The 24,199-nt window shown below is 46.1% G+C and overlaps 1 protein-coding gene across 15 annotated transcripts in view; it reads left to right on the top strand.

The window, feature by feature from the left end:
* The window catches only part of FOXN3 (forkhead box N3), a 200,564-nt gene that overhangs the window by 85,961 nt on the left and 90,404 nt on the right, over nt 1-24,199 (top strand). For all 15 annotated transcript variants that reach the window (XM_080593476.1, XM_080593472.1, XM_080593484.1 and 12 more), the window contains one exon: nt 8,639-8,775. In XM_080593476.1, coding sequence (XP_080449602.1) covers nt 8,639-8,775 — 137 coding nt within the window. The remainder of the gene's footprint in view (nt 1-8,638; nt 8,776-24,199) is intronic.

Below are 24,199 nucleotides of genomic sequence, written 5' to 3'. Positions count from 1 at the left end.
ATCTCTGCTGGCTGTTAACCCCTTCCCCTGGAAATCCTCTCCCTGGCTTATTTCATCATTAATGCGCTGGCAGACATGAAATGACCCCCAAACCTTTAGCACGGATATAAGTGTTGGATAATTTTTTGAGTATCTGTCGGGTGAAGGGTTGTGTTTTAAAATTGTCCTGGGTTTTCACGTACTGTGTAACTATCTATTTGTAAGAAAAGACAGTTCGTGTTGTCCCCAGCTGTACAAGCCATGAAGAGTATCGGATGGCCGGTGGGTGTTACACCAGTGCCCCTCTGACATGAAAGCACGTCCCACTAAAACAGCTACTGGTCTGCAGCCTCAGGGTGGTTTTTTTTCTTCTCTTATGCCGTTGACTTTATAGGTGACCTTGAGCAGTTAACTTCTTTTTTATTCTTTTGTTTCTGTGTCTCCTCAATTTTCCTTTCAACAGGGTAGGGCTAATTACGCTTTCCGTGTATACATGGAAATTCTATAGGCTGAAACAGCATTATTAATGCTACCTGCTACCTAATCCCCCTCAAGTGTGCCGTGTGATGGCCCTTCACGCTGACAGGCTTGTCTGCTGGGCTCTCCTGACTTCCCAGCCCAGTCTCCCCGCGCCTGTTTGATCTCGGGCTTTGTTCCTCCCTAACGGTGTCACGGGCTTTTTTCTTTGGTGCCCGCGCTTTGCCGGGCCGGGGGAGGCTTTGGGAAGGCCTGGGGTTGCTAGGCGCTGCCATGGAGCAGCACAGACCCTGTGTGAGGGAGGCATTGTTCAGGGGCGGCTAATGACGGCGCTTCTTCGTTAGCTTGCAAGATTTCCATATGGCCGTGTAGTAGCTTTATAGGGTGGTTTGCATATGAACCCAGCGAGGCGGTGGTGAGGTGGAGTATGACTCCCAGAGTTGGGTGGCACCACGCGACACCCGTAAGCCTGCTGGAGCAGCCATTTTGTTGGGAGGGCAGCGGGAAGGTGGTGTGGCGTAGCAGTCTGCTGCGGCTGTGGTTGGTGACAATGAGGCTGTACCAGCGGGACACGGGTGCCTGCAGGCTGGAGGAGCCATGGAGGGCCTTCAGGAGGAGCACCGGCTCTGCTGCGCCCGTGGTGTCATCTAGTTGGGGGGGCGTTGTTTTATGTTATTTCAAGGCTAAGTGGCCCTTTCTCGCTGTAGTCATGCTTCTCATTGAAGTGAAGCTGCTCGCTGGTGGAGATATACCCACCTACCTCTCCCGTCTGAAAGAGATTGCCCATGTTGTAGACGGGACGCCAGAGACGGAGATGTTTTTTTACCAGGGGAAGAAGCAGGCCTCTTTCCTAAAGGCAGGCCAGGAATTTAACAACTGATGGCCGCGTTGGTGTCTCTGGTAGTTCCCTGAGCATATAAGCTAAAATATCATGAGATGAGCATGCAAGCAGAGACCTGGACTTCAGTGATTTGAACTAATGGATGTTTTTACTCGGAGCAAAATAAGACCTGAAAAGCACCAACCTTTTGTTTTCTTGAGAACAGCTGGTGATTTCTCCATGTAACTGGTTTACTCAGAGTTGAACACTGTGCTTCAGCAAACCTTCCCATCAAACATTTAGTTTCACATATTAAATGAGCACGTATTTATGGTTGTGTAACTAGTCAAAGCTCTTTTTCAGCTTTGTGTTTGATCCAAGCTGTGGTGGTGTGTTTAGTGGAAAAGAGTTGAAAACATGCAGGAGAAATGGGTGTGAGGGTTTTGTCATGTTGCATGCAGATATGACTTCAGTTTTCTCTGTGTTGTGTCAAACTGTCGTATAACAATGCCGAACTTTCCTCTGAAGGGCAAGGGAAGTTTCTAACTCCTCTGAGTTTGTAGGTTTGGGGGGATTTTGTGTGAGGTTTTATGAAAATTAAATGCTTACCATGCAGTTGTTACTGTCATTAAAATTGCTGTTAAGGTCTGTAGTGCAGTTTTCTAAAGCTGGCCATATAGAGTTTCACTAGTCTGTGCTAGAAATGCTTGAAAAGAATGAAGAAAATTTACCCTTAGACTGCATGAATAGTTATTTGTAATTTTTATGTGAGATTACAGTAGATCTAAGGAATGTGTTTTATAATAATAGCAATCATTGGCAGTGGGTTTGTTTTTCTTTCTTTAAGAATTCCTTAGCAGTTGTGTTTCTTTCTTTCTTTATTCTTTTTTTTTTTTTAAACTAGCTGACCTCAGATGATTCTAATGCTCTGTGTCTTTCTGCGAATTACTTCATTTGTTTAACAGTGAAGTAACTGGAGAACTCACCAACCTCATCTGCAAGGTACAGAGCTGATAAAGAGCATAAAGGTTTACTATTATTTGTGACCACTCATAAAAACTATTTAAAACTAGAGAACTCTGGTAGGTGACCAGAGCAAGCAACATTGAGTCTGTCCTGATAACTTTAAATACTGATGAGTAAAGAATAACCAACGGAGTTTTAAAAAGACCAGCAGACCAACTTCGGCGTCTTAAAGCTAAATCTTCCTGAGCATTTTCCAGGTCAACGGTTTAGAATTTTTATTTTATATAGTATTTTTTCCCCAGTCTTTCCCCAATCTCTTCCCCAATCTTGGCATTATTAGTATGCTGCTTCTACCTCGTGTAAACGAGGGAACTACAATCCTGAGCTGGTCCCGCGCCAGCAGGGCAGCCCGTGGTGCAGAGGAGGGTGGCACGAGGCGAGGGACGGGCAGCTGGCAGAGGGAGCAAGGCAAGGTGCTGCTCGGCAGCGCTCTGTCCAAGTGGGTGGCACAGAGCTGGCCTGTGGGTAGCGTTGGAGGTTGCACAAGTTCTCGGGAGTGCTGAGAAGCCTAAGGTACACCGATGGTCGCTGTAGGCTTCAGTTCCCTAGTTGGGCTGAATTCTGTAGCGTGAGCTGCTTATTTCCCATTGTGTCTGCAGCTACATTTGCAAAGCTTCAAGAGCAGCGGCGCATTTCGTGAAGGATCTGTGATTACATTGTACTGCAGGATGGTTTTTAACTCACTTGGCAGGCATCTCTGCTTAGTGCAAAAAAAAAGTTATTTAAACAAGTCATTCTCTGCTGAGGTGCGTTTTGGAGTGATGATTCGTTTTCTCTTTGTGCTTTTCGGAGCTAAAGGTGTCACGAGGTGCCGTTCCCAAAGTGCTTTACTTCCCTTCCTCCTGTCATTACATCTCCTCACAAAAATCCCTCACTTTCCTTATGAAGTAGATTTTTTCATAAGGTGAGAAGAGGGGCATTTGTGTTTCCTGGTGTTAGTTTGCTCTCCCCAGGATCTCACCAGAAAGCTGGTTTAGGTAAGGTTTCCAGAACTGCTCTGTGTTTTGGGTGGTGAGTGCACCTGCCTGCTCTTTCCAGGGGCTCTGGAGTCCTCAAAGTCTCCATCATCCTGTTCTTCTGAGAGCTCGTACAGGCCCTCACAGCCTGACCGCTCGGGACATGCTCTCCACAGACCCGCACGGCCGGGCTCTTCATACCGCTGTGCGCGGTCAGCGGTGGCTCCTGGGATGTGGCCTCTGTGAGGAGGAGGCTGAGACGTTAGGTGTAAAAGCTGAGAAACACTGTTCCCTCTCATGCCTTGAGCACAGAGGTCTGTTTCTGGTCTGAAAAACAGTTACTTTTTCAGATTCTGGTCATGGCTGTGGCTGCTCAAGTGATTGCTTTAAATTCTGTGGTGGCATCGTGTGGTACTTCTGTCTTCCAGTTCTTTAACTGAAACTTTAATTGAAGCTTTACAAAAACGGGTTGACTAAAGCTTGATCCTGTAGGAACACCTCTGTGCTGGCATGGCACACTCGGACACCTATAGAAAAGCTGTACAGCATTCCTGTGGGTGAACGCGTTGGCAAATCTGTGTGAAGATTTGCTTGGAGTTGGCTATTGCAAGGTAACTGGGCATGATGAGAACAGGCTAAATATTTCTTTAGAATAAGAACCTTTGATAGCCAATAATCTCTCTACTATTACTTGCAGAGAGGTCATTTGCTGTAACAATAGTAGGTTTCATCCCTGCTGAGAACAAACCATTACATGGGTAATGGGGACTGCTGACACCAAAAGGTTCCTCCTCGTTGCTAGAAAGAGTCATTAGTGTTATTCACAGGTCCTGTGTTAATGACTGCACCGACTTAAGCTGACCTAGTCGGGGAGTGATGTGTCACAGTGGTGTGATTTCAAGGTGTGAGAACTTGGGACTGCAGTTGCTAGTTGGACATTTCCTTTTTTGAGTAACAGGAATTTTCTGTTTTCTTTGCTTGCTTTTAATAGTTCCTGAAGTGCCCCAGTAATCAGTGCGGAATAATTCTCAAGGATGGTGTATGTGCACGCTGTTTCAGTTTGGGTAACAGCCACATTCCTAATTCATATTGTTGATAATTTTAGTTTAGGAGTGTCTAACTCCGGGCATTCATCCCTTTCTGTTTTGGCAGGTCTACTCAGCGGGGAGTTGTTGGCTTAGCTTTACTTATTTGTTTGAAGCAGCAGGCTCCTCAACTCAAAGGAGTCAACTGCCCAGCTCATCCCCTTTCTCCCCCGTGTGCCTACTCGCTGTCACGCCTGGTTTCCCATTCCCAGCCAGATTTCTGCTTTCATAGGCTTGTGGAAGAAGCGCCTGGCACATGCAAGAGGTGAGGGAGGACAACGCAGCAAGGCAGGTCTGCTCCTGGGGTACCTAGGCACTGCTCCACAAAATGGGTGACCTAGAGATGCTGCTCCCTGCTTTCAGCGCAGTCCTGTGCTGGCTCCGCGCGACTGTGGGGCTGGAGCTGCAGAAGGTGCAGCAGCAATTTGCCCAAGTCTCTCTGAGCCCGTGTGTTTTGTGGCTCCTGCATCTACTCTCTTCCCAAAGCTGTATTTTGGGCAGACTGTTTGTGCGGCGGTGAAAAGAACCACCCTGGAAACAAGCTGCGTTCCTAACAAATTTCAAGTCAGTGCTAAAATAACCAGGGAACGAAATTCCTCAAATAAGCATTTGCCAGAATTTTTATATAGACAGGGTATGTATTTTTCCCAGCCGTCGGTCTTGGAAGGAGCTCAACACATTTTTTTTTATTGAGCTTTGGGCAGACAGTAAGTAACGTGTAGGGCCAGACAGTCAGTGGTGAGGTATATGGAAGCAGAATCTTTATAATGAGGAGTTTTAATGTGGATAATGCTGTTATTCCTGACTATAACAATTGTAAGCAGCATTTTTTGTTTGTTTGTTTTTAAATTTCAAGCATCTTTTTCCACTCTACTAAAAGATGGCCGAACACTTTTTTGGTTTGGATCCTGCTAGGTTGTGTAAATAGGATTTTAAAACTTCAATATCCAGTCCGTTCTGAGAGGGAGAAGAAATTGGACAGCGAATATCTTAAACCTTTTTCATGGTAGTGCACCAGTGTTAATTGGTGGGGGAAATCAGCTTTGTGTACTTGAGATATCAGAAAGAAAGAATGAATTGAAAGGTTGGAATGTAGCACACAATGTCCAGGTACAGCTTGCGTGTGTATTAGATGACAGAAAAAAGGCATAACAATATCTTAATGATAGTAGAAAGCATAATCAGGAAGCCTTTTAAAGAAAAAGTACTCAGTCGTAAATTTTTATGGGGTAACTTCTACATGTTGGTTTCTCTCCCTGTTAGTACCTTTGAAATAGCTTGCCTGGGGTTATAGTCTGCTCTTGGAGAAGGTGAAGGGGACTCGTTGTAATACTCTTTTTTTTTTTTTTTTAATAACCTCAAATGCCAATACAGAAGCAGCACGGACTGAACGGCAGGAGCGAGGGAGATCAGTGCTCAGGCCGGGGAGGAGGAGGAGGCATTGTCGGGAAGTCTGAAAGCACTCCAGTGCCGAGATTATCAGGGGCTGTTATCTACTCTTCAGTCACTTGTTGCCTGGGAGACAGATGTAATCCAAGGATTTTTTTTTTTTTCCTTTCTTGCTGGTTTTTGATTGGAGACATTATTGACTTTTGGCTTGGAGGAGGTAGTGAAGCAGCACGCCAAGTGTCATAAGATGGAAATTAATCACTAACCGATTGGTCTGAGTTCCAAAGATTTTCTTTCCTGTGATTGCTCTGTATATGGGAAGAGTAATGACACATCTAAACAGTTAACGAAGCTCTTCACACCTCTGGCTGTCAGGAAGGATTCTTAACCGATGACACTTCAGTTTTCTTTTTATTTCTGTTCTGTTGTGTGATTGTGGAAAAACAAAGGTAAATATCTTAAAAAAAAAAAAAAAAGAACTTCGCGTGGTTGGAGAGCTTTGCCTTAAATTGTGTTTGTTATTGTTGCTAAAGTATAAGTCAGCTCACTTCCAGTGAAAATACAGCAAATCTGCCTTCCCAGCCTTTATTTTAACAAGGAGTCTAACTCTTCTCAGTACCTTTTGTGTGAGAGTTTCTGTTTTCCAGTGAGATTATTTTTGGCTTTCACGAGAGTATCTGCAAGTGAAACAAATGTAGTTTAACAGCTATGCAAGGTTTTGAAGTTAGTCTTCAGCAGTGACTTCCTCTTGTAAGCCCCTCAACTTGTACTAGCTCTGAGGGTTTTAGGGGCTGATCTCCTCCAGGTTAGATGAAAACTCTTTCTTGCATGTAAAGGAAAAAACCCTGAAGTTTGGAAGCAGTATGTTGTGTTCCAGCAAGAACAAGTAAGATGCATAGTGTTTAAGTGCAGCATTTTTTAAACCTTGTCCCATGTTGTCAAGAGTAAGGAATCCAGCAAAGGTTTTCTCCTGAAGAATGTTCCTAGCCTTGCATGTTGCTTGCTTAAAAGGAAATTTGTGGTGTTCTTGCCCTGGCTCTTGGATGGAGTGTGGAAGTGGAATTTGAGAGGTTTGGATTCTATTTTTGACTCTGTCCTTTGCCTAAAAAGTCACTTACTAGCCCTGTCATGTGAAGGCTCTGGCGTATTGTCCCGGATTTGGAAGCTAAACCTCACAGCCTCCTTGGTGCAAACCGGTTTGGGATGTACGGCACACAGCTTCCCCCGGTGACACCAGCAGCGGGCGTTGGGTCATCTGCTCTGCGCTGTGCCTGGAGGAGAGCCAGGGGCCTGGCTGCCTCCCTCGAGCCCCTTGGGCCTTGTGGCCGTGCAGGGGCCCAGCCTCAGCCCAGGAGCTGGCGGCTGTCTCCCCCGAGGCTGCTCAGCAGCCTTCTGGTTCACAAGTGGCCGTGTGGGCAGGGAGGGATGGCGTGGTCCCACAGGAGCGCCGTGCAGAAGATGGCTCCCCGTCGTCCCTCCAGCCGACGGGTTCGTGTCTGAAGAGAAGCGGTCCTGGCTGCTGCGGGTCCTGCCAGCTCCTCTCCTTTTCTTTCCACCAAGTCTCAGGCGGTGCTGCCAGCTTGTTGGGTGCTCCCGCACTGCAATCCAGTGACGTTAGGGAAGTCTTTTTTCTATTTTTCTGTTTTCTTGGGAGAGGCTTCAGTGCAGGTTAGAGAAGGAGCTCTGCAAGCACTTGGTGTCTTGTACACACATCCTAAAGCTGCCGTAAGGCAGAGGAGCACGTAGGAGCTGGTGGGGCTCCTCAGAGATGACAAGTTTCCGAAAGGAACCAAGTGTCTGGCTTTGGTCTTCCGTGTGGCTTTAGGAAGCAGTCTCCCCGTCAGCCTGACTCTGTCCGTATGCGTTTGCTGCGTGACCCCGAGGGCCCTGCTCCACTGCTGAGGAGGGGAGTTCGGAGAAGGGGCGGCCAGAGGTGGTAGCACCGCCTCCCCGCCGCTTCCAGAAAGCCTCAGCGTTTACCAAAAAGCTCGTCCTAATGCCTTGAAAGCCTGCCAGTGCAGCGCAGTCGATAACGAGGACTGGTGCAGACCGAGGCTGCTCTTGGGTCGCTCTGCGTGCGCTCTTAGTGGGGCCGAGGGAGGGCTGTGCGTCTGCTTGCTGTGGACCTCGCGCAGAACAGTTCCAAGTGTCTGCATCCTGAGACAAGAACCGAAATCGTGCTGCTCGTAACCGCAGAATAACGCTGAATTTCAGTGTAGTTTTCCCATTACAGATCGACTGCTTGAGCTGCTCTGTGTGTCCAGAAAGGGTAACTGTTGTTTCAACCGATCACAATTTCACAACACCCTGAAATGGTTTAAACTCTGATTTTACTGTGGTTTTTGGTTCGTGTTGTTGTTTTTCTTTTTTCCCCTTCGGGGAGAAAAGATGATTAATTTTCTCTTGTAGTATAATGGCACTGATGTCATGTGGTTGAGGGACTAAATCCCTTTATTTTTAAAACAGTTGCTAGGGTGTTTAAACCCCTCCTTTTTAGCCCTGTTTCTTGTTAGCGTAACAGCAAGAGGAAAAGAAAAGCACTTTCAAAAAGAACCTAGCTTTCTTCAGAGTTTCCATTTAACAGTAACTGTAGCTTCTTATTTTTCCAGTGTGGGGTGATGGGGACGTTGCCAGATATTAAATTGTATTAACTAGTATCGAGAGAGGGGGGGAAAAGAGCAACTGAACGTGCATTCTTCCTTTTTTTTCTCCGAAAGTGTGATTTAAATCATACAGTCGCAGTACGTTATTAATGGAGCAATAATCTCTGGCAAGCAAGCTGTGTTCACTTCTGTCAGACAAAAAACCCAAACCCACTGCTTTTCCTGACAAATACTGCTGAATAAATAAGGCTATGCCATTAGATCAAATATTTGATTTTTTTTTTAATTCTTTTTTCTTTGCAGAGTATTGGAAAGGGGTCCTTGTGGTGTATAGACCCAGAATATAGACAAAATCTTATTCAGGCTTTGAAAAAGACACCCTATCACCCATATTCGCATGTGTTCAATACACCTCCCACATCTCCTCAGGCATATCAAAGGTAAGCACTAGACGCATTTTACAACTCTAAATGTTTTCCTCCAGCGTTGCGTATGAGCCTTGGTTGAGCCGCGAAGCGTGGTGAGGCCGGGCAGCCAGGAGCCAGATGTGCGCGGGGCCGGGACGTCGGGACGCCGTGCCTTGGTGGCGGCCCTGCTCCGCCTGACCCACGCGATGACGGCGAACGGAGGGCTCGCCCCGTTCTCCCTAGGGGCCAGCAGGGTACCCGCACTCGGAGGACACGGGTTTGTTTTCCCCGGGGTGTGCTGCGTTGTGCCCGCGCAGCCCCCGGGTGGGTGAGCAGCAGCCCCTGCCTTCCTCGCTCCGCCGACATCGGCGTGGGGTGGTGGCCATCCGTGTGCTCTGCGTTTGTTCTCACGCGGGCCGGTGCTTATGCCGAACCTTAGCAAAAGCAGAGGGAAACCTACAACCGCCAAGCAGAGACGCAGGCACTGGGTTTGGACACAGCTGCTCTCTGCTCGCTGCTGACGTGGAGCTCGCTCGCTTCGCTTTCCCCAAAGGCTGGGTCGGAAACGCCAGCCGCCTGCAGCCCACCCTACAAAACCACCCGTCCAGCGGCATCACCACGACCGAGCCGTGACAGCGGCAGCTCTCGATGCCCTGTGGATTTCAGTGCTTTTTGGGGCGGGGGGGCGGATTTTTCCGGAGCGGATCCTGCGCTTAGTGCTGGGCCCGGTGATGCTGGTGCGGGAGCAGTGGCCGCCTGCCCCGGGTGCCGGATTGGCCTGACGGCCTCTATGGCAACGGGCGTCACCATGGCACCGCGTAGCCCGGCAGGTGCAGTGGCACAGGGCATGGCGGCACGGTGGCACTGGGCATGGCGGCACGGCGGCACAGGGCACGGCGGCACGGCGGCACGGCGGCACGGCGGCATGGCATGGCATGGCACGGCGGCACAGGGCCTGCGCTGCCTGCCGCGGGGACAGCCCGCTGGGGCGCAGCCGCGCCGTTGCCGTGGCGACGGGGAATCCTGCATAGCAACCGCAGCCGGCCCGCAACTTTTGGGGGAATCGGCATCCTCCGCCTGGGGCAGGAGGGTTGTGGCGTTTATTTATTTTTATTTTCATGTGTTTTTTTTTTTTCCCCTTCCCCTGTTACGAAATGAGCTGCTGACTTGTGGCGAGCCGGCGCCGGGAGGTGACAGGAGCACGGGCCTCCCACAAGCCGTGCAGCATCCACCGTACGGCCTCGCTGCATCCTATCTTTCCTGTGGAGCTTTAGAGAAATACGGCCCGTAGTGCCACTGTTCCGTGGGATTTTTTTGCTTTTACGCTCCCCCTGCTCCCAGCAATTCCTCCGCTACTGCGCTTTGCAGAAGGACAGATGAATAATTTGAGTGATGGCATTACAACGGTAATTCGTGTGTTTGAACGAGGTTTGCTTCCAGAGCCTCATTTTATTGTCTCTGTTGCATTTTTAAGAGTATTTTAATTATGCCCGTATAGATTTATGCAGAGATTCTCGTATCAAGTGAAAGTGTACAGCACATTTGACACACAACTGGAGGGATTTTGATCCCTTCTAATCCCCACGAGCAAAACATTCCGGCAAACGCACGCAGCTGCAAGCAGGAGCACCGATGTTTGACGCCCGAAGCAGGTATTCGCTCAGCGGGGCAGCTTGGCCAGAACCGGTGGTGTTGCTGGCAGCTGTCACCTGCAGGGGCTCACGATGGCTTTTCCAGGTCGGCCTTCACCCATGTCCAGATGTAGCTGGGCAAATGGCAGAGCTGTCCTCTGAGCGAGGGGTGGGAGGGTGCCACCAAAACACCCTCAAGGAAGTCCCCAGACCGAAAGGGAAACTTGCCTTTCCTGGAAAGAGGGAGATGGCAGAGCTGCTGCTACGCCGCTTGTGCTGCCAAGCCCTCGCACAGTAGCATCGAGTCTTCTGATAATGGCTGCATCATAAAACAAAGAGCTTGCAGGGCTGCAGGAGCAAACGGCTCACAAATAGACACCCGAAGGAGGCTGGGCTTTGCATGAAAATATTGTGGTCTTGCTCTTATTTTTAGCTGGGTGTCTTTCAGCACTTCCACTGTCAAATAAAACTTAATCTTCCTGTGGTCTTCTAAAATATTCATTTAGTCACCTGCTACTGACTGACGGAACATCAGCATAAGGCTTATCTAGGCCATCAGTGACTGTTGAATTAATTTCATTATGCATTGGCAGTTACATGGCCAAGTCAGTTTTTGGATATATTTCTGATACATTCGCAAATAGTTGAACATTCCCGGTGCGTTTGGAAAAACATTAATCCCATATGTATGTGATTGCTTTCTCATGTGTACAAAGACTTTGGTAGCGGGTAGAAAAATGTAAATCTGCTCTGCCATCGCCATATCTCCCGAGCAATACATTGTCATAGTAACAAATTCCAAGGGAAATTCTTCTGATGGTGGAGATGATATGTTTAGAAAAAATCCTTGGATGGCAGAGTTTTGTCGCTGTCCGTCAGCCTTACATAACTGAAGCCCACAACTAAGAGAAACTATGTCACCTGATATTAATGAAATACATCTGGAACAAGATAATTCACCAATATTAGAACGCCTGTAGGAACTGGGTTAATCGGAGGAATTGTAAGGTTTAAAAGGATCAGTTGCGGCGATTCCACAGGGGGCAAATTGACCTATTGCTTGTCTTTATCAGATGTCTTGGAAGAATAAGGATACACAAATGAATCACATGTTCAGTTTAGTATCTGCGTAAGCAGCTTAGGGGTGAATTGAGCATGGAGTGGAGGAATGTATTGTAAAAATATCCCAAGCAAGATGATCACTGAACGTACAAATGCTCCTTTTCTGAGCAGAGTTAATTCCAGCAGATAATTTAGCTTTACAACTCCAACAGAACATGCTGCATGAACATAACAGGGAAGACTTTTTATGAAGGAGTCTTATAATGTGAACCCACACGTTTAGATGACTGACTCAGTATTATACTAGTATCATTTTAGATTAGACGTCTGACTCAAACCAGGAAGTTTGGATTACACTGGGATCCATGTATACAAGACCGTAGTTTTGGGGGAAAAACAAGTTGCAGTGTTTGTACACAAGAAGGAACTTCAGACTACTATTATCTGAATTGCTACTGCTTCTTTGAACGTGAAGATTATCCGTAAGCTTTAAGAGGAAGTATATAGTAATGCAAATTACTTAATTTTAATTGGGTTGGATACGTGTTCTTAAAAACAACACTCATGCCTGACAAAGAAACCTTTTTTTTCTAATTCTTCTGATGGAGGCATATATCATGTCATTTATGATGAATTTCAAGGGTTAACTAACAGTGATACACAGTGTGATAAAGAAAAAACTCTCCTGGGTGTGGAAAAATGAGTGCTTTAGTCCAAGGGCTACGGTGTGTTTCTTTTTAAATATTTACAGTTGTGTTGGCAATAGCAACCTTGAGATGTATTTACAGGCACAAACTTTGTTAAGTAACTATGTAAGTCAGTGCCCTGATATTTTATCTGCATGCTTTACCTTCAGTTTTCTGACTCTAACTGAACAATAAGTGTGATTTTTCTCTTCTGGTAGTGCTTTGAGGAGGTCTTGAAATGGATTTTTCTTTTCTCTGAGTGTGTCATATCAGTATAGTTCTCAATTATTTTCATCAGCAGAAGGAGAAATGCTATCAAGAAATGTAATGTAAAATAACAGAAATTAGTAGTTTCACAGATGGCTAAGAATGTTTTGGAGATCTGGGTGACCTGGGAATCTTGGCTAGACCACTTTATAGACTATATGATGTATAGAGTGTTATTTTTTTCTGCTTTTCATTTTTCCAATGTATTTTGCTAATTGTAGTTTGCTAAACCAGTGGTGAACATTGGCACATCTGGGCTAAGCTGCCATGTAGCTGATGAAATTGCAAATTGACCTGAAATAGAAACCGAAGAGAGGTTTCTTTCTTGCGTTGCCCCAGCCCGCCTGTTCAGAAAGGCTGCATCTGGTCCCTGGTTTGTTTGCATCTCTCCTGTAGGAGCAGCTTGGGTGGGCTTGGTTGATGCGTTGTGTGTTAGTGGGGCTCTTGGGTTCCCGGCTCAGCAGCTGGGGAAGTCCAGGCTCAACAAGTCACAGAGCCACCTCTGCAGCGACCACCTTCTGTGTAAAGTCCCTTTTCAGAGCGTATTTCATTTAAATGGCACTGCTGCTTGACCTGGTCTTCCTTTTCCCTTCCTTTCTTGGAAGTGCATGATGTAGGAGGGGGTATGTTAGTGACCAAATATTTTATGAAACTTTACTGGTGGGGAATTTGAAAAATGAGGAGTGGCTTCTGTTTTATTGAATTTAGTGTCTCTTATCACTATTGCCTTCCGTGCAGCTGCTGGCTTTCTAGAAGTGCTATGAGCTCCTTAAATTTTAATCACTTCTCTCCCCGGTGTCATGTCCTTCAATATCTGTTTCTGCTAAAAATGTTTTTCTTTCTTTCTGCCCTTAATTCATACCATTTCAGCCAGCGACCTGTCCCAAGCGTAGGCGTTTTATGAAGACTAAATTATGAAGAAGCCCACTGCAAAGCAGCACTTTTCGCGCATTTTGGCCAAAGGTCTGAAGCGGGCTCAGGAGGGCGGCCCTCCTGAGGGGCCTCCTGCGGCCTCCATTTTGGTGGTGGCCCATCTCCATGGGGACGCGTGTTTGTGGCACGCCGCATTTCTTTATGCTGCTGTAAAAGGAGTGGTGCATGTTACAGGTTTTCTTGCGAGGTAATCAGGTTAAGATAACCACGCTCCCATATACACGTCTCTTCCTAGGCTGAACAAGGAGCCGACTACGGCGTGCCGAGTTTGTGGCCACACAGGTTTGCCTCACGCGCAACTTCGCTGGTAGCACTGGGTGCACGCAGTGGCCCCTGCTCCCTGTTCAGATGGGTAGCACAGGAGAGGGGTCTTTGTGATTGTGAGCCCCTGTTTGACTTCTGAAATTTATTAGTAAGATGCAAAAGTTGGTGAAAATTGGATATCAAGCTTCTGTGATACCTGTCACTGCAAGCTGTGTGGTGAACAGGGAGCATGGTGGCTGGGGGACACTGACGTTGCTTGTTCATTTTGCATTTGAACTAAAAAAAATATCACATTTTCCTGTTTCGAGACTGAAAACGTGCAGTCCTGCCACTCTTAATCCCAGCTTTCTGCTTCCATTTCCCTGGTTTAAAGCCTCCTGCCGCACCTGGAGGAGGCAGAGCGGTGGCCTTGGTTGGTGCCCAGGTTGCTCCCCAGGCAGCAGCGTGTGTGCAGCGCTTGCTGCTGTGGTGGCCCCAGCTCTCGTTGGGACACCCAGCACACTGCTAAGGAAAAGAAAAAAAAAAAAGAGACTTGAGCAGTCACTGCGTGCATAGTCTGCATACAGCCTGCTAAGGATGGGAAACTTTGAAGCTGTTGCACAAATGCTAAATGAACAAATGTTCTGTTTTCCTTGTGATACCCAGCTCCCAGCTTTTATTTGTTGGCTGCTGTTAGCAAGCTTTGTGGTCGGTATTTATTGAACACCCACGATGTGATGGGTCAGTTTCAGTGCTGCTCTGTTACAGCATGCACCCATATTCACGTCTCATTTAGGGGACCCTTAAAAGTGCCTCTGTTTGCTCTTTGAGGGAGAAGGTTCTTCAGCCATTCCCACCTCAGGTTTGGGCCTGTCCTACAGTGCAAATAGCAGGTCTGAAGCCGTGCTGGTACAGTCGGGACAGTTCAATCATTAACTCTCTGCACAGGGTAGTTTGTCACCTTGCTGTGGAAATAGTTTCCCCTCACCACAAGGACTGCTATTGTAGATTAGCCACTTACAAAACTACTGGATTTGGAACAACTCATTCAATTTTTTTTTTGCTGGTTTTGGCTTCACTGCTTCCTCCCTAAAACTGTCACAAGCTTCAGACTTTCCCTGTTGCCTATTGAAACTAAACCTGCATCGAAGTGACCATGTCAAAGGTTATTGTTCTGGACAGTGTATAAGCACTCTTTTTATCTGTAGTGCTTCATGTGTTGAGATCAGAAATGATCTTTTCTGGCCGTTTGGTGAAGCTGGTGAAATAAACTTTTTCTATTCATTGAGTACTTTGAAACACTGACAGACACTGTGGGGTATCTGCCTGCAAAAAGGGACTTAGAGAAGAAATTAATTGGTTGTCTTTTGCAATCTAGAAGCACAGCTTTAATTCTGTATCACTTTTTCTGCTTTTGGTAGGATATGAAACTGACCATAGGGCAGTCTACTATTTCTGTGCATGCTACAACCCCCTTTATCAAGATTGATCTCAATATTTTACTTTGTGGGTAGAGTCAGAAAGAGTTTTCTTCCCTTGGTATGGTGTCAAGGCGGAGTCTTTGGGGAATTTTGTTCTGCTGTTTCTGTAGTTCAGAGATCACAAGGAAAACAAGTTCTTCCAAACTGTGCCCTCTGACACAGTAATATGTCTTGATTTGAACGTCATCTGTATTCTGAGACTGTGCTGCTTTCTGTTTTCTGGCAAATGAAAGAACATTGGTTCTGTCTGATGCCAGGTAGGAATAGCAAGGAAAATAACTTTTGCTTGAGTGAATGCCTCTAATGCTATCGTTGCATAAATATTTGAGGATTTGCTGGTCCAGGAGCGATTTTCTATTATATTCTTATCAGTTCTCTAGCCAGTAGACTTCTGTGGTATGGGAAGTATCCTGTTGGCTATGGCTTTATAAAACAAATAAGATCAGCTCTTACCTTTTAAATGGAATTTTCTCGTCCTGTACAGTATAAGGGATGTCGAGGGGAGGGAGATGAATGGGGGAAGCAGGCAGCAGATCATGGACAGAAAAAGAAGAATAGAAAATGAAGTGTGTCCTCCTTCGTACAACAGAGTTCCATGAATTCTTGCTGTGGCACCCTTGTGCTCAGCAAGAACGACTGGTGGAAATACAAATAACCCTTTAAATGCATCTTTGTACCTCTCAAAATCAGATTAATGCTTCTGAGCCTTCTCAGCTGAGGTGTTTTAAATTCTTTCTCACCTGTACCCCCAAAATAGCACAAATGTCGTTTCCCACTTGCTACATACATGCAGATTTGGTTCTTTACGTCTTTGTTTTGGCTGCATGTTTGAAGGCCTTTGGTGAAGAACTGTAAAGCAGCATCCTTGGCCTGTCATTCTTCTCTAGCAGATGCTGGGCAAATACCAACTCCTTTCATTAAGTTGTTGTTATTCACAGCCTCATTTGCTGAGCAGTCTTCCCAGTTACTTGGCTTTTTAGGCTTTTTTTCCTTCCCCTGTTCTGTAGATAAATATAGCCGTATTCCAAAGATAGCTTGAAATGGTACTATAGATATTTCCACTTAAGTTCATGGGAAAAGGAAAGTCTGGGGATGTGTCTTAACATTTTTTTTAGCTTGTTTGTAAATCCCTCTCTAGCTCTAGCTCCGTGGCTACGAATAATGGTTACAGTAGCCTCAGTGACAGAGCTGTGAATTGGTGACTGCAGGAACTGGGCCGCACATGGGTGCTGTGCTTCCGAGGTGGTCGCCTGCGACTCCCCATCCCTCCCTGTGCTGTCCCCGTTGTGTAGCTGTGCACTTAGGGCACGCCTGGTGCGGCGCAGGGCCGTGTGGTGGTGCAGAAAGCAGAGGGCATGGGGCTCTCCTCTCCCTTGGTCACTCGGTGGCGTTCGGTTCATCTCTCACCCGTCACCCCATTAGCAGCCGTTGCATCACTACTACAACTGCGGCGCTTGCGTGGGTGGGGAAGCCTGGGTCGTGCAATTCAATAACAGTTCACTGGATTGTTAGGAACTGAAAATTAGGAGTTGGGAGCGAGTGTCTCTGTGATGAACAGTGGCCGACATGAGTTATTGTGTTTGTTAATCATACAGTATTACAGCAATGGAAATGATTTGAATTCTGCATATGAAAACAGATTCACGAAGCTTGGGAGACTGCAAATAGTAGCATAGTGTCTTGTATTTTATTGATATTATATTCAGAAAAGGTTCCTAATTTCCATATATTAATAAAGGTTTTCCATAAATTATGTTAAATTTTAAACTTTATATTTAATTATTCCTTTTTCTTTAGATTTTCTTTACTTCACTCTCCAGTAGCTGTTGAACTTCTTTCCTTTGGTTCTTTTAGTAAGAATGATTTTAGGGAAAGTCACTTTATTTGTGGCTCTGCTGTTAGCCCGACATTCTTAGGACAGTTTCTAATGTCATATTAATAGTAACAGACCTTCTATGAGGAAAAAAGCAATGAAGATCTTTTCAGAGCCTTTGAAACAAAGGGGAAGGGATGGTTTTTCTGTAACAGTTACTGCTGTGATTCTAAGGAATTCTGTAGTTTAAGTCTTCAATACTTACTTAATATTTGTGTTAGACTCCAAGTAAGGTGCACTGACCATTTCCAAGAATTGCAGTATTTGCTGTCAAACAACTGTGTGGACCTTTTCTCCTTTTTGCCTAATTTTTGAACGAATATTGGGGAATAAAGATCCCATTTAAAGTATGAGAGGTGCAGTTGCATTTTGTACCTGTGTCGTGTATCCACGTAATCCTTGCCTGTGTATCTGAGCCAGTATTTCCCAAGGTATCAATCGGTGTTTCTGCAAATGTTTTTTTAAAAAACATCCTAAATGTTCAGAGCATTTCCAGTATCACGTTGCAGTACCCATGGCCATAAATCTTAAAATGAAAGGCAAAGTTTCCCTTCAAAGCTATTTCTTTAGTAAATATTTATTTTCAGATAAAAAGCTCAAAACAAGTTTCAGAGGGTTAGGCTTTTTGAATCTTTATTAGCTGGCAGGCTTTTTCAGGGATGCATGTGGTATCCCAGCATATGGATACGTGTACGTGCCATTTATAGTCTCTGTGTATATTTTGGAGAAGAAGGTTTGTTTATTTGTTGCAAGAAAGGAAGCTTGGGGATTGTCTGTTAATCTGTGAAAGCTTGAATTATGATTTTTATCACCACCTTTGCCAGTTGTGACTTGATTTCTGGTGTCACACAACTCAGCTCGGGGCTTGCCGGTGGTGATCCGTGACCACGTTTCCTGTGGCTCTTGTGGCTCATCACCACGACACCTGATTGTAGGATCCTGCTATGTAAAAGTGGATCTTCTTCCTCTGATTTTCATGGGGCTGCTTTTTGCTCAAATAAAAATATTTTGATAGAGTTGCTTCATTTCATAGGAACTTCCATGGCTCAGAGGAATAAAAACTAAAAGAGCTTGAAGTGTATTAAAATGTCTCATTTTGAAGTTTTGCAACAAAAAGTATGGAGTCCTTTTTCTTACCAAAACTTCTTTGCACTTTTGTGTTTTGAATTTTGACTTGGAAAATCAAGCTGCTAGCTTCATCAGAACTAAGTTTACTTATCTAAAAACCCCTTTTGGAGGAGGCCGTGGGGGGTCCTTAGTTGAGGAATTTCCATCCTCAGCAGGGCCGTGTACGGCTGAAAAGAGAGGCCGCCTTCCCCGCACATTCACCTGAGCTGAGAGTTGCTGCTTTTTGCTTGGCTAATGTGTTTTGTGCTATGGTGGCCTGGTAAAACGTTCTTTCCCTTCGTGAAATCAGAAGGGCTCATTTTGTTCTTTTTCTGTGGTGAAAAAGCTACAATGAAGCTGTGAAGGTGATAGGGTGGCTATCTGTACCACATTTCACAGATACTTGAACTTGATTTCGGGAACCCCGTAGCCATTTAAAGAAAATCTGGCAAGCAATTTTGGTACATCTAAACATAAATGAGAATTAATGGGTTGTTTTAGGTATGTTTTGAAAAATTGTATTGTTCGGTTTCCTTACATTCCAGGTGGCCCTGAAGGCAGTGTGCATGTGTGGGGGTGTATGTGTATGCTTGGTTGTTGGGGGAATTCGTTCCATTTCTAAATCATAAAACTGCTTTGTAAAATACCTAATTTGGGAGTTGGTTTTGGTTTGGTTTGGTTCGTTAGTTTGTTTTTGCTATGAGTTAAAGGTCGGGGGGAAAGGGGGATGTTAAGCAATAGGCCTCAGAAAGTGGGCTTCTGTTCAGCTGCCATTTCCAGCGCTCCTACAGATGCAGCCTGGACGAGGATGCTGGACCCCATGGGCTTTCTAGGTTGGAACCCCTCTTGCCAATAATTCAAGCCAGCACGTGCTGTGGTAACAAGCACAGGTGTACCTTGCTGTGCCGTTCTCAGGTTTTCTGTGAAACTTCCCTCTCTGGCATCTGTTCGTGGGGGCTCTGTCCCCAGCGGGCTGCTGGTTTCAGCCAGTTTGGTGGGGTTGATGTCGTTAGGCTTTCGGGGAGATTCCATGTTTTCAGTCCGAGGCTTTTTTTTTTTTTCCCTATGACCGTATTTTAGTGATAAATATGTAAACCTCTGGGGGTTTGAGTGCACGTGTGTGTGTGTGTGTGTGTACCGGGTGCCTTTTATGTCGAAAGGCATTGCGGCTGCCAGGCTGCTGCTCTCTTCTGCGCCTGGAAACAAAACGTGCTGGTTTACCGAAGGTGAACTATTTCCATTACAGAAACCCAGCGCAACAGCGATAGGCGGGTGGCCTGAGCAAACTAGCCTGCGGTGGGTTTGTCCAGGCAGTTGGTCCCGGCAAACACACCGGGGGACTTGGTTGTGCTGCGCGGTGACTGGCGGGGAGCAGGAGAGGAGAACCGGCTCAGTTCGCTCGGCTCTCGAAGGGCACAAAGGCACAGGACTTAACCCTCCGTGCCTCAGGATCGTGTCTTCCTCGTGAAAGGGGAGTGAGTGAGCAGTGGGCCGGCCCAATACCAGCGTGGATCGGAGCTGTCTCGTTCCTTTCCTTCCGCTCGGACTCACTTCTGCCCTGTTGGCACTCTCCTCCCGCTACCTGGCAGAGCGCTCTCCGTAGGCTCGTGTCGTGCCTCAGTTACGTACCGTACTTTTTCAGTGCTCCCCTCGTCAGGCATCCAGGATTGCACAGCCAAAGGGTCTCTCTAATACAAATGTAAATTTATTTCTTTCTTGGCTTGCTGTGGCATGCGTGCAGTTGTTAAATTTTCTTTTCATTAGCTTGTATGACATATTTTTGGTATTGGAATTGGTGCTACATGGACTCTATTTGTGAACGTGGAATAACTGCAGTTTATTGTTCAGCCCTTTCCGAAGGTAATAGCCGGTGTCCAGCTCCCTACAGCTGGTGGTTGATGTTTCTATTTGTTGCTTGTGGCCCCTTTCCCCTGACTGCTCTTGTCCGTGTTTGTCCATGCTGCAGTTTTTGACTTCGCCGACGGCTGTCTGTGTTGTCTGCCTACACATTTTGCAGAGCTCTACACCTCTCACTATTTTTTTCTGTGGCTATTTTTATCAGGATTTTATTAAATACCCTACTAAAAGAAATCCTGTTCAAACAGTAGTTACAGACTGCTTGGGAAACTTCCTAAGATTAGTTTGAAAAACTCAGATGATCAGAATAGGCTCTTTTTTGTCACTTTAACTTCAGTGTCTAAAAGTGTATATAATTCTCGGGTTTAGTGTGTGGTTGTTGTTGTTGTTTCTTAAGCCAGAGTATGTGAAATTTGCAAAACTAATAGCATAATAATGCAGATAACAAGGATTGAGCTAATAAAAATGCAGTGATTCTTTAAAATGTCCAAGCAGCGTTGGGAATTCGTATCAGACGGTTAGGCTGGATGCAGGTCCCAGTATATAAAAAAGAGATGTAAACTTAGCAAATTGGGGTTTCTTTGGGTTTCATTCATTTCACTGTTTAATCGGGATTAGCAGATGGAGAAAAAAAAAAGTAAAAAATAAAAGTAATATACAATAATAGTAATAATAAATTAGGTTAGTTTTAATTATGTAACTTTCCTGAAAAGGCTTTTTTTTCCAGCCAGCTGTCTGATCAGTGGCAAAATTCATAGCAGCTCCCCAAGTATTTAAGATCTCTATTAATTGGAGTTCCTTCTCTGTATGAAACATTGTTCTTTGGTTAGCTGTTTTGCATATGAAAGATGAAGACAACCATTTTTCTCGTGAGATTAAAAAAAAATAAAACAATTAATTAAAATGAAATCATTTTCTATACTTAAGGGAATGAATAACAAACAAAGCTTCTGGAGCAGCCAGCTTTTATTTTCCTACTTGCAAGTATAACATAATGTAAAAGGAAGACTTTAGACAAACGCATTCTTTCCATGGTAGCTGAAGAGCCGTAATCAGATGTATTGCTAAAGTGATGCAGATCTTTCTTTTGCTGCCTTTTTTTTTTCTTTTTGCTGCTTTTGGCTTTAGATGTAGAAATAGAATTGCTGAGATTTGGGGAAAAAGAGAACGGAAAATTCTGCTGGAAATGCTAGAACTGGTCTTTTTCCATCTCCCTGGGGATATTACCATCCAAACTCTGCTTTGAAAAGGCACGGCAGCAAGTTGCATTGATGAGCTCTGGAGCAAGAGGTTCAGGAGTTGAATTTGTTGAGTGGCACTGCCAAAAAAACCCACAGCCAAACAACCACAACAACAAAAGAAACATTTTGCTTATTTCCATGTCCTTTGCCATTCTCTGTTCTGTGGGGGTTGGGATGCCCCTGAAGACGGGCGGCCAGCACTCCACGGGTGGCACTCTCAGGGTCTACAGTTAAAAGCCCCACTTAGAGTTGTGCCTGATCATTAAAGCCCCCCGGACTAACAGGGGACACTTCGTGACGAGCTGTTTGGATTTGTTACCGAGTTTGCCTTAGGGCTAACCTAACACAACAAAAGCATGCTTAGGTTTTGGCCACATGGTCCTGGGAGCAGCATCTCCTGATTGCTCAGCAGAGGGTTGGTTTTTGTGGTGTTTTTTCTTCTTCTTGTGTTTCCTTTTTGTCCTTTGCCACGTCATTTTAAGATGCTCTCACTGCCCTTGCACGGTAGCAAGCTGTCCTCTCAGTTGTGCTGATGAAGCTCGTGGAGCCACACCATAAATTCGGTCCTGGTTGTTTGTTTATTTTTCAGGGATTGGGGCTTGTCAAGGAGGGATGTGGGCTTTCTTAAAACATTCCTACCAGAGAGAACGTGCCACCGAACCACAATGTCCCTGAGGCTGGTTGGATGGCACAGTGCTGTGATAGGAAAATAATGCTCAAGTCTAGCTCCCAAAGCGCAGAAGAGCATGGAGGCATCATCGTACTTCGGTGTATTCTGGAGGTTAGTGCTCTACAGCTGCCTTAAAGATTTCCTGACTTGCAAACCCGTGTTCTCAAGTCACTTCCATGCCACAGGGAAGTTTCCCAGTGCTGGGGAAAGCAGCAGCTGGGGAAAGAGGAGCCTTACCACAACGTTGCGGTTCCCCAGTCTTGGTGAGCCTGTGGAGGTAGGGTAATTCGCATGGCACAGTTTAGCAGCCTGCTGCATCTTTGCCTGTACTCAGATGCGGTATCAGTAGGGCTATTCCTAATCTAATTAATCTGTAACTTAATTCCTCGCTAATCCTGGGCTGGCATGGGAGTTTGAACTGCACCAAGCGGGCAAATGCTACCTGGGGACTCAGACCCGGGGAGAGGCAGCTGGTGGCACGGGCTGCTCCTCGCTGCCTGCCTTCTGATCTCCAGTCCTCAAACTGCAAGGCAGAAAAGGGGGGTGATTTGGAGGGAACAAACAAGTTAACAGTAATCCCTCTGTGAAGGCAGGAGCCCAGTTTTCATGGGGATGTCTCTCTGGGCCTGCTGTATTGCTGTTGTGCACAGACATTGACACCTGGATGGAAAACTTGCCGCTTTAATAGCTTGTGGGGAAGAAACAAGCACACAGGCTCTGGCCTGTCTTGGTCACTGACCAGGCGCAAATAATGAACTTATTAGACTGAATTAATCTCTTAAAGGAAATGGTTTGAAATCCATCTGGTAGAGTACTGAAAAGCAGACTCAATAAAATCCTAGGAAATTGACTGTAGGAAGCAGTTTTCTGTTGGCAGAAGGCAGAATTGGATGACCCGAGGAGAGTCTTTCTGTCTTGAATTTCTGACACAGAGGCAAACAGAAATCGGCGGCAGACCCTGCGCACGGGGTTGCAAATGGCATTTCCAGGAGATGAGAATTTAAATGCGCTTGTTCCAGCCGAGGTGGAGCACGATTCCCTCAGCGAGGTGTCGCGCTGGGGGTTGTTTTTTTGGTGGGGGATCCTAATGTTCAGAAGGCAGTAGTATGCATGAAGCTGAGCATACTCCTTAAATCACAGGCCACTGAGACACCGGCTGATCTCACTTTGGTGCGAAGGAAGAAAAATCATCAGTAACTTCAGCTTTGTGTGCAAGCCTGCTATCGATTTCCGTGGCTGGAAATAAATCATGAGTTCTTTTTGTGCGGCTGTTGTGTACCCACACCGTCCCCAGGGGATACTTGAAGTAACAACTTGTGCTTTTTCCCCCAGTGCCAGTCCGATGCTGGCTGTATGTGAGGAGGATGCTCGAGTGTAAGCCTTTTTGCACAGAAACCGCCGGGGTTGCCTTTCTGCGCTGGCAGGTTCCCAAAATGGAGTGAGATGATGTGGCCCTGCGCTATCTTCTGTAGGAGGCTCGGCCCCCGGCCACCCACTTGTTGGTGCTCCATGCGAAGGGCTCCTCCTTTAGGAGGGTGTTGGGTTGTGTCCTCTGGTTTTTGACGCTAATGGATTCCTCATAGCGTACCTCTTTGCCGATGCCTAAGGACGCGTACTAGTGAGCGTGAGGATGGATGTAGCCTGGCAATTGCATTCGTACTTCAGAGCACTCCTTGGGGGTGTGACGGAGGCGATGTACATCCCATCAGACGATGAGTTTCTTGCTGTCCTTCAGCTTCCATACAGTACACAACACTGTATTACAATCTCAGTGTCAAAACTAGATGCAGACTCTCAGCGATGTAATCCTGCCAGCTTGAAAAACTTTTGAAGCCTTTGGTTTATTTTTCCTGAATCAAAGCTTAAGGTTAGCCCGAGGTTTGCTGGAAATGAATATCAGTTGGAGCCAGCTTTTTTGTGTGTTTGTTTTTAATGCCCTTGCTAGGCTGAAGTTTCCAATTACAGAAAAACTAATTTTGCTTCCAAATCTGGCTGGGAAACGGTCAACACTGATAGTACCTTGGTAAGAGAAGTCTTTGTTCCTTTCTGGCACTACCTGCAAAGACAGTCATTAGCTGAAAAGTAGCAGGCTTGCTTAAATCTCTTCTTTGCTTATTATTATTCAGGGACTCCTATTCTCGAACGTTTCTTAAACAAAGGCTGCCTTTGCACCACCCCAGCTAAATCCCGTCCCGTCGACACGCGGCTCTCGGGGCCGCTGCTGCTCCCGGCTGAGCCCCGAAGCCCTCGGCGTGCCCGGCGTGCAGATGGCCTGCAAGCTTCTGGAGCTCCTCGAGCAACGCCGGGGTGGTTCCTTGGCTCTGCAAGACCTTGCCGCGCACGCTGTGCAGTTTAAAGGCAAAATGCTTCCTGCTAATTATGAGCAGTTACTCTGTAGGAACAGAC

The sequence above is a fragment of the Anser brachyrhynchus genome, assembly GCF_964034855.1.
Source record: "Anser brachyrhynchus genome assembly, chromosome: 5".
NCBI classification, from domain to species: Eukaryota; Metazoa; Chordata; class Aves; order Anseriformes; family Anatidae; genus Anser; species Anser brachyrhynchus.
Note: the sequence above shows the minus strand (reverse complement) of the source record. Positions and strands in the feature narration are given on the sequence as shown.